General features: G+C 38.4%; 2 protein-coding genes across 2 annotated transcripts; both read right to left on the reverse strand.

The window, feature by feature from the left end:
• Positions 1 to 1064: 1064 nt before the first annotated feature.
• LOC133872925 (uncharacterized) lies at positions 1065 to 5119 on the reverse strand. The gene is made up of 3 exons (XM_062310587.1): positions 4621 to 5119; positions 3820 to 4513; positions 1065 to 2349 (listed from the first exon to the last, which is right to left on the reverse strand). The coding sequence occupies exons 1-3, from the start codon at positions 4971 to 4973 to the stop codon at positions 1279 to 1281; spliced, it is 2118 nt and encodes a 705-aa protein (XP_062166571.1). The 5' UTR covers positions 4974 to 5119; the 3' UTR covers positions 1065 to 1278.
• A 3900-nt stretch (positions 5120 to 9019) lies between these two features.
• LOC133872992 (uncharacterized) lies at positions 9020 to 10519 on the reverse strand. The gene has a single exon (XM_062310688.1). It carries the CDS (start codon positions 10261 to 10263, stop codon positions 9220 to 9222), a length of 1044 nt encoding a protein of 347 aa, XP_062166672.1. The 5' UTR covers positions 10264 to 10519; the 3' UTR covers positions 9020 to 9219.
• Between the last annotated feature and the right edge of the window lie 2057 nt (positions 10520 to 12576).

Raw genomic sequence — 12576 nt, forward strand, 5'->3', positions numbered from 1 at the left:
GTAGTTATTCTTGCTCTTCAACATCCAACAATTGTTCAGGATTGGCATATCACTGACATCATTACCAACACTTTAGACTCTATTCCACCTGATACTTCATGGTCAGCACGAAAAGTCAATAGAAGTGCAAACTCCGATGCCCATTATGTGGCACATTGGGCCGCAGCTAGATTTAGTTCTAGCAGCATTTCTACCGCATATGTTTTCCATCCATCTCATGTTCCTTTTGTCAGTGACACTGATCCATCGAGCAATGCTGCTCTTCATTCAGATCTTTAATTGTTGTTATTTTCTCCCTGGGCCTTTTGGCTTTGGTTTGTTTGTTTGTAATGTATCTATCTATCTATCTATATATATATATATATATATATATATATATAAAAGAATGTTGTCACGTTTCCTGTCAAGAATAATGGGACAGTAAAGATGAAATTGTTGGGCAACTATCCTCTTTGTCAAGAATGATGGGACAGTTAAGATGAAATTGTTGGGCAACTATCCTCTTTGCCACGTCTCAATTATTATCTAAACACTTGGTGCGCTAGTACGTCAATTCCTATACCTTAGAGCTCGTGGTTTGAACCAAATTACTCCAAACCAAACCGCAGGTTTTCGAGCTTGGGAATAAGTTGGCCGAATCATTGGCGTTTTGGCCACAAGTAAATTTGTTCAAATTTTTTCATCCAAACTTAGAAACCTTAATATCTATTAATGTTGTCCAAGCAGATTTGTTTGCATCTTGATCTATAGAGCTTGGAGCCCTTTAATGTTGGTGGTTGCCACTAATGTAACTATCGAAAACTTATTCCCTTGGTAGGAAGGCTAGCTAGGAGCCTAGGCGTGTGGACCAAATTGACAATGACATTACTCGTTTTCTTTTCTTAATTCTTTCCTTAAGATGGCCCATTTCTTTTAGAAAAGAGAACTGTTTGTGAGATTGGCTTACTAGTTTTCACTTTCAACGTACACAAGCCCCCCAATTGGGTTGCTAATTTTGGGCAAATATTCAACCAACAACATTAGATACAATTAGAGAGGAAAAAAAGAAAAAGAAAAAATTGTCATGATTTGTAGTCTACCATCCCCTATATATATATAAGTTAAACGGAAATAATTAAGAAGAGTGGCGTGGAATAAAAAAATTAAAAAGAAATAATTAAGAAGAGTGGCGTGGAATAAAAAAATTAAATAAAAAAAAAAAAAAAAAAGAAAAAAAAAGAAGGGGAAGAAACATATTGTTACAACTTATAACGCCTCAAAAAGTTAGAGAAACTACCATCATTTCCTTGAACGTTTCTTTGAATGTCGGGATGCACCTGCCTCAGTTTCAACAGCTTCCCTACCCCTTTTAGCTGGAACAGGCGGGGATGGAGCTGCCGCTCTCTTTGGCGGCCGTCCCACGCTCCTTTTCGCCGGGCTTCCTTGCTCCTTCACTTTTTTACCTCCAGAACCTTTTCGCAAGGCTTGATCTTTCCGTGAATCACGCTTTCCATTGCCATTACCATTGCCGTTCTTCTTCGGCTCACCTCCTCCTTTGCCATTATCAGAACTCTTCAATGTCTCTAGCAATGACGGCCCGTTGTTGGACGATGAGCACCGCTTCATTCTATTCAAGAAATTCGCAGCGCCTTTCTTCTTCGCATTAGCATTCGTGGTAGTATTCTTCTTCACTTTCTCAGGCTTAGACTCGGAATTCTCACTGTGAGACTCTCTGCTCGAAAAACCGGTGTGGGGAATGGCATCCGAATTCTTGTTTGTGCTAAGATTAGGACGGCCCTTGTTGCCATTTCTGCTCATGTTTCTTGAATTGGCTTTAAATCTTTCTCTTGTCCTCTTCTTTGTGACGCGATATTCCTCAGCCTTACCAGAGGATTTATCATTCTGCTTCCAATCTACAACTGGCTTGTCATCAACCAACGCGGTCGTCTGCTCTCTTTTCTTGTCTGATGCTGAAGATGATGCTAATGCTTTTGCAGTGATTGAGCTGCGTTTGCGGCAAGCAGTAAGTGGGACAGATATTTTCGTTTTAAGTAGCAAAGAATCTGATGGCTCTGGATCCGATTTTATGCACTTGGGAACAGGAGGCACCGACTTCTGTTCTTTTGGCGCTGGATCTGGCTTACGGGCCTTGCAAGCCATTTCTTTAAGAACAATTTGTCGAAGCTCAACGGCGGCCACGGATTCTGAGGACTTCTTCCCAAAGAAGACAATGGCATTGTTGAAGAGAAGCAACAGATCACGAAAGAACTTGCTGTCACCAACAGATGAATACCAACCTTCGTCAAGCCTCGTTCGAATTGTTTGGAGGTCTATGTGTTGCCGAATCAAGCTCATGTAATTGGGTGTTTCCTGCATTATTCCACACGTCAAAATGAACTTTCATACCTCAATGGCAGCAAAACAACATTACCAAAATAGAGACAAGGATAAGACGACCTGGAACTCATAAAATGCTTATAAAGTAGATAATATTAAGACAAATGTTACAAATATATTACCTTTTAAAATAAAATAATTATTGAATCTGAATAACTCACATGTAAATCTTTGTGAGTCTTATAAATTTAATAATTGATTTAAAAAAGTAAAGTAGAAAAGATGTGAAAAATCATTTTTCCAATAATAATAATAATAATAATAAAGATACAAAAAAAAAAAAAAAAGGAATGAATTAGTCCAACCAACCAAGTCTCGTGTAAATAGAATGTTAATATAAAGACTTGACTTTTTGGGCACCTATTTAGTTTCAATGGACCCAAAACCACTGAAATTTTCGGTTTATTAAAGCTCCCGACATTATGAGTATTATGACATGGCCCATTACAAAAAAAAAAAAAAAAAAAAAAAAATGAAACCCATGCCAAAAACGTACTAAGTAGGTGACACAAAGGTTACCAATCAATGACGTTCCTATTCACGGACATATCCCACTAAAACAGAAGATGTTCTCCACAAAATGATAAGGACAGATCCATCGAGCTGACGTGGAAACCTAATCTGAAGGTCTATAAAGATATTTGGCGTATGAGAAGGCTTGAAAAGACATTTTCATTTTTTTTTTAGATCTGACACTGTTAATCGGCCTTTATTAAAATAATAAATAAATAAATACACTTTCAAATATTTACTCTTAACTACATCCTTTCTAACGGGTGAATAAAAATTATCATTAAATTTTAGATTAATCATATTAAATTTTAAATTTAATAATAATTTTTATTACCACGTTATAAAATGTGCATAGGTAAGATTTGAAAATGCTCTTAAAAAAAAAAAAAAAAAAAAAAATTCAATAACTAATTGACAATAATACATGAAATAAAAATAAAATAGAAATGTGTTCTACGGCGTTGCGCTTTGGCGCATTAGATATCACGGGGCTAAGTGGTCATCACTTTATTTATTTACGATAAGCTGCATGACCAAACCATGTTCACCAGCCAATTGTTGGCAGGGGGTTTTTTAGTCATTTGGGTGTTACAATACATATAGCTTTTATGTGAAATACGATCTTTTCAAAAAGACTACCCATTTCCTTTAAGAGAGAGAGAATTCATATGGTCCGTCCAACACATCTTTGGTAATATTAGGCTTGGGATTCCTCTTTCTTTCCACACTTCCACGGGCCCATATTAATCGTTGATCGTATCCATAAGATCACGCGGACACGTCGGCATACGATTGGCAATTTCTTGAACGGTGATATGTCACTCTCACCGAATCAAACCCATTTCTTTTTTTTTTTAATCTTAATAAAAGAAATTATGGAGATTTATAAAAATATAATGGAATAATTATAACACTAAAATCATATTTTACCTGGCTCTCGAGCCGGCGCTCGAAAACAGACCCAAACCTGTGAGACAGGAGGATCTCGAGGAGATCAACCAACGGCTGAGATTTAACGGGGCTTCGCTGGATGGCGGGAGATTGATCCTCATTTCTTGGCTCGTTCGCTTTCTTCCTCGGCAGGCTCGCCGAGCTTTGCACGTCACTGTTACTCTCTTTAACGCCCTCCTCTTTTGACTCGGCCACCGATTCCCACATCCCGGCCGAGTCAGCCGCTCCCCTCTCCGAAAAACCCTTCTCCGACTCCCGAAACGGCGAAGCCCCCGCCGATCCCCTCGCTACTGTATCGGAGCTCCCGTTAAACGAGTCCTCGACCGCCGGTCTTGTAGAGACCATAGCCGGTTCGGATCCTCCGGCTGCCGGTTCCGGTTGTTTCTCGATCTCGTCGGATCCGTTATTTGGAACCTCACATTTCGGATCTGTGGAATTTGATTCGTTACATGACCGATACTCCGGGTCGGAATCTTCGCCGGGAACCTTTTTCACGGCGACGTTTTCTGGCGACGTTTTCTCCCTTTCGCCATCGTGATCTTTCTTCTTCTCCTCCTCCTCTCCGCATTTCTCTACGGTTCTCTTCGGATCCGGTTTTTCCGTTACTTTCTCATCGTCTCTCGAACTGCGTTCGTGCTCTTCCGTCAATTTCTTCACCTTCAATTGCAGAGACCTAAACCATAACAATAAATATAACTCCAAAATCCACCAAAAATACCACCAGTCGTTAACTCAAAATTCTCAGGGAAAAAATCAAACAAAAAAATCGTGAAGATTTACACTATGGAGAGGTCGTAACGTTCGACTTCGCGTCTGAGTTCGGCGACTCGGAGCTTCCTCAACTCGTCGAGCCAAGGGATAGGAGCAGCAGAATCGTCTTCGGTTCTATTGTTATCATCGTCGTTGGGTTCGGGGACGTCTTCGTTTTGACTGAAGCGGCGTTTGAGGTCGTGGTACTTCTGCTCACAGTTCTGAGGGGTGAGAAGGTGGTGGAGCGTGGAGCTCCGCTTCTGGAGTTCCACGGCGACGGAGTCCCAGCTCTCGGTGCCGTACCGATGGACGGCGCACGCTAGCAGCAGCTCCTCCCACGTCCCCCATGTTTGTTTCTCCGGAAAATGGTACTGTTTTTCCATGAAAAAGAAAAGAAAATAGTTCGTTTTTAACTTCTCTGCAATTCGTACATTTCCTTGGGCTTTCCCAAAAACTAGGGGTATTTCTTTCCTTTATTATTCTCTCTCCTCCTCCTCTCTCTCTCTCTCTTTCCTCTGCGTTTATTCGACTCGGCTTGCACGAAGAGGCGCTCATATCGATACGATTCAACGAGGACTTTCTTTTGTCGGCCAAATTTCATTTTCACGCCTCCTTTATTTTTCATAAAAATTAGATTAAACTACATATCATTGTTGTCCCAAATGACGGATGTGCCCTTCTCGTCTTACGTTTTGTTTTCTTTCGGCCTTTTGGGTAGGTACGGTATAGTTAGAAACCCAGAACCTAATCTTGGCACTAGCGCTTGTAATAGCGAGTCACACGTGCCTTACTGCTCCGTTTTTTAACACGCGTGAGAATATGGTGCGTTTGTTTCAAATAATATTTTGTTTTTAAAAAAAAATAAATCATATTTTATTTAATTTTTTCAAATTTTTTTAAATTTTATCTCGCAAAGCCAAACTCGTAATTCGTACAATGAATTCGAATTGAACACCTAAACGAACCATAAGCCTGTTTAAAATTGCATTAAAAAATTGGTATTCCTCTTCATATTCTCATTTATTCCAAATTTTTGCAGCAATAACTTATGATCATATTTGGTTTGCTATAAATAAAGCTCTTCATGAAGTTCTTGTTCCAAATGCAATGTCTGATTCTGCTGCTATTAATAAAATTGCTAAGAAACATTTTGTTGCTTGGTCTCATAAAAATGGCCCTTCACACGCAACTTGGTCCAAGTCTGAGCTACTCTCCTACAAGATTAATTATGATACAATTATCCGAAATAATTTATTTATTTAGGCTGTTGTTTGTCAAGACTCCACATGTACCATCATTCAATGTTTGACAAAAATCAGTCATCCTTATGCAGCTGTTTATGGCGAAGCCCAAGCAGCTTTATTTGCAATAGAATTATCTTCTTCCCTTAATTAGCTTTTTTCTATCATCTTTGACAACGACTCTATAATTGTCACTCTTGCCATTAATAATCATGTTATCATTCAAGATTAACGTATTTCATCTCTCATTTTCGATTTTCCTACCATTATTTCATTTATTACTAGCCAGACAACTAATCATATTAACTGAATTGTAAATTTCTGTACCCATCATGTGATATCCTATGCTGCGATTAGATTTTTTTTCTAGCTGCCTTTTTAATTTTTCTACTTTGCGAGCTCCTTTTTCTACCTATATTGAAAAGGAAGGCATCCTTTTCGTCTTTTCGTTTCTTAATGTTTTTTTTCTCGGTCTTTTCTTTGAACTTTTAAAAAAAGAATTATTTTCAAGCGTACTGTAGCGTAGTTTTGAATTTTTATTTTAAGTAAAAAAGTACTCTCTGCGGCCAATTATTATCCGGTCGATCCCAATGCAAAAGGCCAAAAGCCTTTTGCCACTCTTTGCACGTGTCACGATAGGCCTCCCCGCTTTTTTTTTTTTGCAATTTGGGTAAGTCTAGTTTGTGAATACTAACAGAAAAAAAAAAAAAAAAAAAAAAAAAAAAAAAAAAGAGAAGATAAAGCCGAAGACTGTAATAAACATGGGCCGTTGTGCTACCAAACTATTCATCTTTTCAGAGCATATGATATACGCACATATAGTATGACGGGCCCATTATTGCTCTTTGACCATGGACATCGAAGAAATGATGAAGAGACGAAGGGGAACGAAAAAGGAGGGCGGGGGGGAGAAAATTGAAGGGTTTGTCGGAAGAAGGGCGTTAGAGCAGAAGGAAGAAGGAACAAGAGGTGAGATAGGAGAAAGATGAGAACAAACATTTTGTATCTGTTGGCGTCGATGTAATCTAGCTGAATCGAGTCGAGTTTTAAGATTTTAAAACTGGCTCATTTATGAGTTGAGCTTGAATTCGAGTCGAGCTATAAATTGTATATTCAAGTTCGGCTCGTTTAAAATTCAGGCGAACTCGAGCTAGCTCGAATTCGTTAAAAATGACATTCGAGCCGAGTCGAGTTACTGGACAAACTCGGCTCAATTAGAGCTCGATGTAGACTATTAAATTTTTCAATGAGTAATCAAAGCAGAATTCAAGCCCAAGTTTATGAACAACCTCTATGCATTTATTAATAACAAAAATATATAATATGTAATTATATAAGGCATATTGTAAAATATAGTGCATAACTATAGTTTATAAGTAACAAATTAACAATATGTTATTATATATAAGTAGAGAGTATAAACTATGGTATATGTATAACGTGAACAAATAGTAAGTCTAGTATATTCTATATAACTAAATAACTAAAATATAAGTATTATAACTATTGTTAACCATGTGTGATGTGATATATTTGTTTATATATATATATATATGCTAACTATTTAATATTATTATATACTAACTATTAATAACTTAATATGTTAATTTAACATACTAAATATTGTTATCAAAGTATTATAATTAATATGTAATACTATATATATTATACTATATTTACTATTCACAAATATATATGTAAGATATGAACGAGCTAACGAGTTGAACTAACGAGTCGGGCGAGCGATTCGGTCGAGCTTTAAACGAGCTGAACTTGCGAGCCCCTATCGAGTTTTGTCGAACGAGTGGGGTATGTATCACTTACTAATCGAGCGGGTTTCTACAATAACAATCGAGTTTCTACAGTATCGAGCTCGAGTTCGAATCGGGCTAAACCGAGCGGCTATCGAACGGGCTGTCAAACAGACTGATTTATTTACATCCCTAGTTGGCGAAAACACCAGTTGTGACAAGTACTTCCGCGACCGATCATTTTCCTCCATTACAAATTTATTCATCGCTGTCACTTGTCAGCTACAAATTCACGCCAACAAGGCGTGACGCCTCTTCTCGCTGCTTCTCCCTACAACTGTACAAATAGAACATAGGTTGGTCAGCATAATCACTCCGCTAAAAACTTGATTACTTCATACAGCTGCAGAAAAAATTGTTCAAAAAATAAATAAAATAAGTAATGTCGAGAGCAAGGAAGCCACATAACCTTTCACCAGACACTTGATCTCATTTCCTTCCACAAGTGCTCTCTCTAATAACGCAACACAAGCAAAGAACAACTGCACCAAGTTCTCCCATTTCAGAAAGCAGCCTTAGGGCATTTGTAGTGAAGCCGTCAAACAGACGAAATCACTCAAATTAGACGATTTTGCTCATAAATGTCATCCGCAACAAACTTTCTATTGCTATAGAAAATTTGCGGATTGTCTAAAACTCTTGTCCGATAAGACAAGGGCAAAATCGATCGTCTCTTATTATTTTGAAATTTTTTATTCCATTTTCGCGGGCAAAGGTTGTTGATAGTCATCCTCCACCGGTCGTCGAGGAAAAGCCGGCCGTCGTGGAAAGCATGTCCCAGTGGATCTAGAAGCAGAGAAACCGACCGTCGAGCATCCACCGATGGATCTAGAAGCCGATCGTCGAAGAAGCTGGTTCCGGTAGATCTAGAAGCAAAGAAGTCGGCTGTCGAGCATCCACCGGTGGATTTAGATGCCAGTCGTCAAAGGTTGGGTCTGATGAAAGTCTGAATTCTAAGAGGGCCTTTAGTTGGTTGGTTGGTTGAAAGGTTAATAAAAAATAGTATTTATTTTAAAGTGTGAATATTTAGAGAGTTTGGTATTTAGAGTTTTTGAAAACTAAGTGATATTTTTCATCAAAATTTCACTTCACTACAAATGCTCTTAGCAACTTAGGAATGGCATCTAAAGACTCACCAAAGAGCATCTAGAACGAGGGCATCCTGTGTCAACAACCGAAGCTCCTTCGCAGTTTGTTTCTGGTTCTGTTCAGAAAGCGAAAGGAGACCAACGAGTTTGTCACCTCTTTGTCTTTTTACTCAAAAGCAAGAGCACCATAACGCTGGATTAAGAAAATTTAAAAGACAACTTGTCTGAAATTTATAAACCAAACCACATCTGACAAGAGAAGGAGATTGCACTGACCTGAAGTCCGGAATAAGATTACACAACGACTTGTTATTATTATTATTATTTTCTATAAATAATATGATATAAAAGTGCAAACCCAAAGAAATCACAATTTACATATGCAAGGCTATCCATCGCGACATGACTAAAAGAAACAAAACAAATACTAACAATATTCAGAAACCCCCGAAACAAAACTCACAAAATTTTGGTGCCATTTCGACGAATTCAAGAGCCAGTAGCTCCCATAAACGCCTTTTTCACCTCCTCATTCTCGCTGTTTCGGCGATCCGATTTGCCGCCTGGGGCTTTATTTCCATTTCTTTCAAAGTCCCGGTATTTTCCGGGGCTCGATTCTCCCACCGGCGAGACAGATTTCGCGGCGGCGGCGGCGGTGGCGAATTCTCGACGGAGATCCTCCACGGCTTTTTTCAACAACCCATTCTCCGCTTGCAAGACCTCCAGCTGACGCTTGACACTGAAACAGGCCTCCGCCACGTCAACACTAGCAGCGAGGGCCGAATCCGGGCCCGCCTTGGATGTGATATTCTTGGAATCTCCTCCGTCCACGTGTTCGATCCCTATCTTGTTCATGACCAAGAAGGGGATCTTCTGGAACGCAATCCCGGCCGTTGGATTATTACCCGCACTCTTCATCTCCGCCGGAACCCTAACCCCCCAACGGAAGTTAACAACGGCGCGGCTTCTCACCGGTAAGTTCGTCCTCGCCGCCACCTCCATTCCGGATAACAGCCCGGAGATCACCCCGGCGGGCCAATCCGTTGTCAAGGCCGTAATTTTCTTGCCGTGTAACGCGCCATTCATCACCGGGTTCTCCACCACCCCAATCGACTCATCGCCCTCCGAGACGAGGACGTCCACAGGCGCAACCTTCGTCTTATCGAAGACCGAGGACTGCGATTTCTTAACCGAGAAATCCCCAAATTGAGGCTTGAAGTGGAGCATAAAGCTAGGGTTTCCTCGGCCAATCAGATTGAACTCAGCGCTCATCAGCATGGAGCTCGAGATGGGCGAGCCGTACGACCCCGTCCCGGTCTTGATCACGAGCGAGAACGGATTCCACGTTTCGTTGGGGCGGTAAGCGATCTTAAAGGACGGCCCGGATTCGAAGAAGGTGCCGAGATTGAGGGTGAGCTCCTTGGACTCGCCAGCTACGATCCCGGACTGGAACGGCAAGCCTAAAATGCTGAGTGGGACTTTGGCTCTGAGAAGTGGCTTCTGGTCCTCGCGGAACTTTAGAGAAGCTTTCATTTTTTGTTCAAAACCCTAACCCTAACCCTAACCCTAACTGCTTCAATTCGTTTAAGCTTTTTGAGATTCAGAGTAGGGAGTGAGGTGGGCTTAGATTTATTTATATAATTCTTGAGGGATTTTTGAATTTGGGAGAAAACGCTGCCAAAGACAACGGGTTTTCCGTCAAAACTTGGCTGGATTGGGGGTTTCAGTTTCGGTGTCTGGGGCGGACTCCAAGTTTGGCTATTTTCAACGTTTACCCCCAGGTTTCGCCAAAATAACGAAGGAATTATACCCACCGAGGGTGTTATGGTTCTAGTGTAATTTTGTGATGTAATGAAGGGTTTAATTGTATTTTAGAAAAGGATGAGGATTAAATTTCGTAACAGGTGGCAAGATGAAAGCCGTGAAATTTTTTGAATTTGAAATACAGCAAAAAAAAACAAAAAATGGATTTTTAATTTCGCTGAATCCACTCTAGATTCTGGCGCCAGGACCGCTTGGTCTCCATTTGAAGGTGTGATAACGTTCGATGCTGGTTATGGAAAATATTTCACAGGCGCAGTGGTATGAATCACGTGCTGCCCAGACGTTCAATTTCTCCCACCGATTTAACGAAGGCTAGACATTCAAACACATTTTTTTAAAAATTTGATTTCAACATAATATGTCACAATTTTATGAGATTTATTATTTTAAAAAATATACCACAATTTCATAGGATCGTGAAACATCATATTGAAAACAAATTCTAAAAAAAAAATATTGAGATGTCTAGCATTTCTCTACCAATTAACATCGGATCATTTGCATGTTTTAGTAGCTTAGAGCATTCTTAGGTTATGCTTGAATTTGCGGTTTTGAAAAAAGAGATTTTAAAATAGCGATCCTAACATGTGTGATTTAAAAAAGTGGTTTTTAAAAATACAGTTAATCATTTAGCAAAATTACAGTATGGCTTTTAAAATCGTAAGCTATTCTTTGAAATTTTGCGTTTTCAAATCACAATTTTTTAAAAATGTCATTTTCAAATGATTTATTTTTCTGCGATTTGATTAAAAATCGCATTTTTTATCTATGAAATCGCAATCTCAAACGTACCCTTAGGGTCCGTTTGGGTTTGCGACTTAAAAAGTGCAATTTAAAAATAACGATTTTAAAATGTACGATTTAAAAAAAGTGATTTTTAAAAACGCAATTAAGCGTTTGGCAAAATCGTAGCTTGGCCTTTAAAATCTCAATTTAGCCTTTTAAAATTCCCCATTTTCCAACAAAAAAAAAAACCCATTGTCTGCGATTTAAAAATCAGTTTTCTACGTTTTCAAATCACAATTTTTTAAAAACGCAATTCTCAAACGGTTCATTTTCTGCGATTTGGTTTAAAATTGCATTTTTTGTCTACGAAATTACAATCTCAAACGCATCCTTAATAGACTCACCAAAATAATTTTTTTGCTATTTTAGTGAGCTATTTTATTAAAATGGTCTAAGAGCATTCTTAGAGCACTAGCAGCATACACCCAACCATTTTCCCTAAATTTATGAAACAAAACTACTTTTTGTTTCACTATCTAAGAGTATTAGCAGCAAATACCCAACTATTTTCCTTAAATTTAGGAAACAAAATTACTTTTTACTTCCCTATAAAAAACATTTCACAATAGATTATCTTATATTTTCATATATCAATTAAATACTCTTTATTTATTCTTATTTTATTATTTTTCTTACTTTCCTTATTTTTGTCATTTTTATCATTATATAATTCATTGGGCAACTACAATGTTACCCAAAATATATTTAGGGAGGATAACCATTTTTTGGTAAGTGCTACTAGTGCTCTAAAAATACTCTACAAGAGCTTCCCTTAATTTTCCCCTAAACCATTCAAATATATATATAGTTTTACTTTATTTTTTTTTTTTCTTTCATTTTATTATTATAATGAGAAGAGATGTGAGAGGAAATAGAATCGAGTTTATGATTATAATAATCATTGTGAATACTAAAGTACTTTCCAACCCATCGGGAAACAATGTAGCATTCATAATGCTTAGAGAACTTGTAGGGAATCTGTTACAGGTATATTTTGTGATTTGAACTACCTACAGGGTATCTGCTACTAGTGTTCTTAGTAACCTTGTCAAAATATTTTTTTCGACTATTTTGATGAGCCAGTTTGGTGAAATTGTCCAAAATGACTCTTCAGTAGCCTCAGCAAATTGGTGAAACAATTTTAGTGAGTAAACGGTACTCACCAACAATAGTAAGCATTATTCGCTCATTAAATCAATGAAGTATATTAAAATTTTATCTCTCTTATTTATTTAT

This window comes from Alnus glutinosa, chromosome 7 (genome assembly GCF_958979055.1).
Source record: "Alnus glutinosa chromosome 7, dhAlnGlut1.1, whole genome shotgun sequence".
Lineage (NCBI taxonomy): Eukaryota > Viridiplantae > Streptophyta > Magnoliopsida > Fagales > Betulaceae > Alnus > Alnus glutinosa.